We start from the raw sequence: 5,457 nt of genomic DNA on the forward strand, positions 1-5,457 counted from the left end.
CTTCTTCAGGATCTTCGTCCGACTCCTCGCGCACGTCTTCCTTGTGAATAGTGGCGGTCTCAGGAGCGTTTCTCTTGGGCCGCATGTTCTTGACCGCCCCGCCGGCAGCTTCTTCAGCCGAAACCTCTCGCAGAGCATCTTGGAAGGAAACATCTTCCCTGGCGAACAGTCTCTGCTGCAATTCTGTGTTTCTCAGTCCACATACAAAACGATCGCGAAGCCTTTCTTCTAAGTCCTTGAAGTCGCACGGTTTAGCTGCTCTTCTCAAGGCCGCAACGTAGTCTTTTGCTGATTCTCCAACTCGTTGGTCTCTCTGTTGAAATGTGTGCCTCCAAGCCATGACTGATTGCTTGGGCTGGAAGTGTTCCTTTAAGGTTTTCTTGAGGTCGGAGTACAATACCGTTTCCAGCGACTCTGGGGAAATTAAACTCTCGGTGATCTCAAAGGCGTCTAGCCCACAAATGCACAACAATGTGGCAGCCTTTAAGCCTTCCTCTCGAATCTGGTTTATGCGAAAATACGTCTCGACTCTTGCCACATAAGATTCCCACCTCTCGGGGTGAGAGACGTCAAATTCCTCTAATTGCCCGACTTTATCCATGATCGATGATCAAGTTCTCTTCTTCAGTCGCACGCACCCTCCAGCGATTTCGTACTGGCAGGATAACGCTGACTTCCACGCCGTTTCTTTCCCGGACTTCTTCGGGTGAGTCTTCTAGCTTTTCTTAGCTGTAGAGACTGAATCCCACCTTCGTCGCCAGTGTTAAGTCCTGGGAATAATGGCACTTGAGACGAATCATCTCCAACAAGTCTTTATTGTTTGCTCCACTCTACGAACAACCAGAGCAGAGGCACGCAGGCCTCTATTTATACCCTCTGATCCCCGGGCAAGTTCAGCCAATCATGAGGCGGGCTTTTCCCGCCTTGCGCATGCGCACAAGGCTGGCGCCGCTCAGTCTGGTCCCGGGCAGCTTCTGCAAATGCCCGGGACTCTTGCAACGTCCCGAGCCTGCCTCTTGCAGGCTCAGGACACAACACTATGCGTTAAGTTCTTTGAATTTTCTCAAATTCAGAAAAATCAAGAATTATCAAATTATCCTTGTGATTCAAGCCTAGGTCAGCTTACCTATAAGTAAGTTGCTCTTTTAGGTGCAACTTTAGGTATAAAATTACTCCAAAGTAAATGTAAGCATTTTTTTCAAGGCTGAGTAATAAAATACCTATCAGTATTAGTTATTTGTGGTGTGATTATATAACAATACAAATGGAATCAGTTCTGATCTTCTTGCACAATTAAGCTGGGAGAAGGAAAAGTTCATGTTTAAAATATTTATTATAAGACTGCCATTTTCTCTCAGAATATGAGACATGTTTATTACCTTGGCATGATCAATGCGACTAGACAACTCTTTCGAAGCAAATCCACCAAAAATAAGACTATGTACAGCTCCTATTCTTGCGCAAGCCAACATAGTGTACATTGTTTGTGGTATCATTGGCATGTAGATGACAACACAGTCTCCTTTCTTCACACCGTGACTCACCATAACACCAGCTAGCTTGGAAACCTGGAAAAGTAGCAATTTACATTTATTTTTTTGTTATCACAGTGTTTTTCTTAACTTGCAATGTAAAATACAAAAATAGAAAAGCAAATAGTAGGAAACAAAGATAAGGGAAAGGGGGAAAAAAGAAATGTGGAATAGAGGGGGGAAAGAAAAAAAAGTGTTGACTTCCAACTCCCTTTGTTGCAGTAAAATAAGACATTAAACATTAAACATCAACTTTTTACATTTCTATAGTAGTATAAACTAGCCATTTCTGTAACAACAAATCAGTCTAATCAGCAAAACCCAAAATCAAAGTATCATTTTTTCTACCTCAAGCTCAAAGAGAGATTTCCAAATTTATACGGTAAGGAAAGAAACCAAGAATTAATATAAGTTATTGCCAAGATGCTAAAGAAAGAGGGGGTTGGGTTTACCAGATTTGAAATTGTATTTTGATGCTTGTTGTATGGTCTGGCTAAAAGAGTGGGTGAACCTCCAGAACAGGAGGCTATTTGATTTGGAAAGTCATGAATTGAGGTTTGGATGGCATGGTTCTTTATGATATGACAAGGTTAAAGTAAATGTTGATTTCAACAATCATTTTATTAGATGTGTCATACTAAGAGTTTGGAACAAATAGAAAACAAGATTTTTTTACGAAGTTGCCTTTATGGGTGTCTCCCTAAGAAGCTTTTTTCAGAAAAGAAATGGTAATGAAGCCAGACTGGTAGACTTATGGTAAAATAATATATTTTAATTTTGGTGACCCTACCTTCAAGTCTAAGGCAGACTTAGAATCAAAAGGTCAGGTCTGCAATTGATTTACATACTTACAAATGAAAGAAAGACTTAAACTAGATAAAAAGAGTTATGGGTTTGATTTTGTTAAAAAAGAATTGGAAAATTTACTATGTGGTAGTGATGAATATATTATTGCTAAGATTTACAAAACATTATTGAAATTAAATATGGAAAGTAAACATGTAAAACATTGTATGATTCAGTGGGCAAGCAACTTTGGGGTATAATGTGATGCTTGAACAATAGGAGAAATTGTGAACAAAAGGCTTAAAATTCACACTAAATTATAATTTAAAAGAAAAATTTTATAAGATGATCTATCATTGGTATTTAACACCAGATAAGTTATCTAAACTGTATAAAGGTATCTCAAATGAATGTTGGAAATATAAATGTAAAGAAGGTACTTTTATCATTTATGGTGTATGTGTGATAAACCAAAGAAATATTGGAGCAGAATTGATATTTTGATACAGAAAAAGTGAATATAAAGATAAAACCAGAAACTTTTCTTCTGGGCCTACTGAAAAAAGACTTGGGGAAAAAATTTGAAACTCTGATTTTATACATGTTGATGGCAGCAAGACTACTTTATGCACAAAAATGGAAGGATTTTTCAATTCCCACCATGGATGAATGGCTACAAAAGTTGATGGAGTTCACAGAGATGGCTAATTGACTGTTCTGATAAAAGAAAATAATATACGTACTTTTATTTCTACTTGCAAACTGCTTCTGAAAAGTAACAATTTACATTTATTGATATGAACCTAAAGTTAGTGGTATTAAATATTGTTCAGACTTTATTAAAAGAATCCATGTGATAAAAAGGTAATCCCATAGGGTTGGGCTTATATATTAGTACAGAATAAGTTTCACTTTGATACAAAATCATCTAGAATATATATGGCATGTCCCACCATTTCACATCCATTTTTTTATAAAAGACAAAAGTGAAAATAGAAGTACATACTCTACCAAAATCTAATGCAAAATATGTATTAAAAAATTAAACAGGAGAGTGTAGGTTGTTTATTTAAAGTCAAATCAGAGGTTCATTTTAATTTCATTCTGTATTTATTATGAATTCTTTGTCAATTTAGAAAGAATTGTAATAAGTTTGTATCTTTATGCATTCAATCTCATATTCTTGTGTGTGTATATATACACACACACAAATACACACACATCAATGGATGAAAACTAATCAAGGAAGGAAGCAACTGGAATTAAGAAGAAACTTCCTAACAGTGAGAACAATTAACCAGTGGAATAGCCATTTGTCTGAAATGGTATAGGGTCTCCTGCTTAAGCAGGGGGTTGGTATAAGTATTTTTGCATATTTTATTAATATTATTATATACTTAGATTACATTGTTTTCAAATACTAGTAACAATTTGTAATTTGTGAATAATCCTACAACTTTTATGCTGGTTGAAGACCAAAATAAAAATAAAACCAGTTGCAATTACTTATGCGCTTATTTGTTGATGCAGATCAATTTACCTCTTAAAATATATCTCTGGTATATCTATTCTTAAAACACTAAGACTGTAATTTATACTACAAAATATTATTCTTTGAAAAGAATTCATATAAAATGGAACTTCAGACTATAAATTCTACATAGAAAAGTGTATTTGGCTATATTGTCAATTAGCACAAATAAAACTAAGGATCAATACAGATTACAGAATTTGCATTTCATGATATTACATGTTAATGTGCAAGGGCTTTCATGGAGAGCTTTTGTAGAAAAAAAAATCAAACAAAGACACAAAAATATTTACACGGCCCAAAGGTATTTTAATTCATTTGTCCTTTGATATAGTCCTTTGTCTTTCTATTATGGGCAATCGACTTGCATTTTATTTCCCCTAGTCTCTAAATACATGTTGGAAAAACAAAATATCCCTGTCCAATATCAGAAAAAAGCAACCTATCAATAGTAAATGTCTCTATTTTAAAAATATTAGTTGTAACATACTCTTAATAAAAAAGAAATCCTTAGCACTCTATATGTACATTGAGGGCAATATAGCTTATTCCTTTCAAAATCACAAAGCATAGATTGAGGAGATAGATTGGCCTTTTCAAATCCTATATAATGGGAAGAGGAGGGAAATGTGTAAGTTGCCCAGAAGGCATTCTAATTTCTATTATTCAATGTTTCTCAAATAATGGTCTAACTATATATGTAGCCCTTGATTCTGATACATAGGAGAATGTTGTAAGAATACCACTCTTATATCATATTCAATGTTACATTTTAGTTTGCAGTTTAATTCAATTCACATATACTCTTATGCAGGGCTTTTTTTCTCATAGAACGCCCAGAACGGAGTTCCGGCACCTTTTTTGGATGGAACCTTGTAGGGTAGGCAAGGCGGGTTGTATGACATGTGTGAGTTCCGGCACTTTTTTTTTTTTTTAAAGCACTTATACATCATTTTCTAAATAGAGGAATTTCTGTATGGCATCAGGGTGAACCAACATTTTTCACACATTTGATCAAGAAAATAGTTCAGTAGCTTTTATCTGGCACAATCCATCAAGATGTTGTATTTGTATAATGGCCCGCATAATGACTAAAGCTGAGAACCAAATAAATACTTAGATAATGGGTAAACACAATACAATATCCTTAGAAATCAACAATGTGCCTGTCTTTACGAGAACAGTATGTTTTATTTTTTATATATATATATATTTCACAGCATGTTTTCATTTAGACTTAAATCCTCAGAATTCTTTTGACCTATCAAAGTTTTACAGCAAGCGCATAAGAAATGTTGTTGTTAGTTGCGAAGTCGTGTCTGACCCATCGCGATCCCATAGACAATGTTCCTCCAGGCCTTCCTGTCCTTTACCATCTTCTGGAGTCCATTTAAGCTCACGCCTACTGTTTCAGTGACTCCATCCAGCCACCTCATTCTCTGTCGTCCCCTTCTTCTATTGCCCTCAATCTTTCCCAGCATTAGGCTCTTCTCCAGTGAGTCCTTCCTTCTCATTAGGTGGCCAAAGTACTTGAGTTTCAACTTCAGGATCTGGCCTTCTAAAGAGCAGTCAGGGTTGATCTCCTCTAGGACTGACCGGTTTGATCGC

General features: G+C 36.0%; 1 protein-coding gene across 1 annotated transcript in view; it reads right to left on the bottom strand.

The window, feature by feature from the left end:
- Positions 1-5,457, bottom strand: part of ACSS3 (acyl-CoA synthetase short chain family member 3) — a 71,971-nt gene that overhangs the window by 41,154 nt on the left and 25,360 nt on the right. Inside the window, exon 3 of the mRNA XM_015812038.2 lies at positions 1,380-1,568. Coding sequence (XP_015667524.1) covers positions 1,380-1,568 — 189 coding nt within the window. The remainder of the gene's footprint in view (positions 1-1,379; positions 1,569-5,457) is intronic.

Source organism: Protobothrops mucrosquamatus, unplaced genomic scaffold (genome assembly GCF_001527695.2).
Source record: "Protobothrops mucrosquamatus isolate PMUCROS unplaced genomic scaffold, P.Mucros_1.0 scaffold63, whole genome shotgun sequence".
Lineage (NCBI taxonomy): Eukaryota > Metazoa > Chordata > Lepidosauria > Squamata > Viperidae > Protobothrops > Protobothrops mucrosquamatus.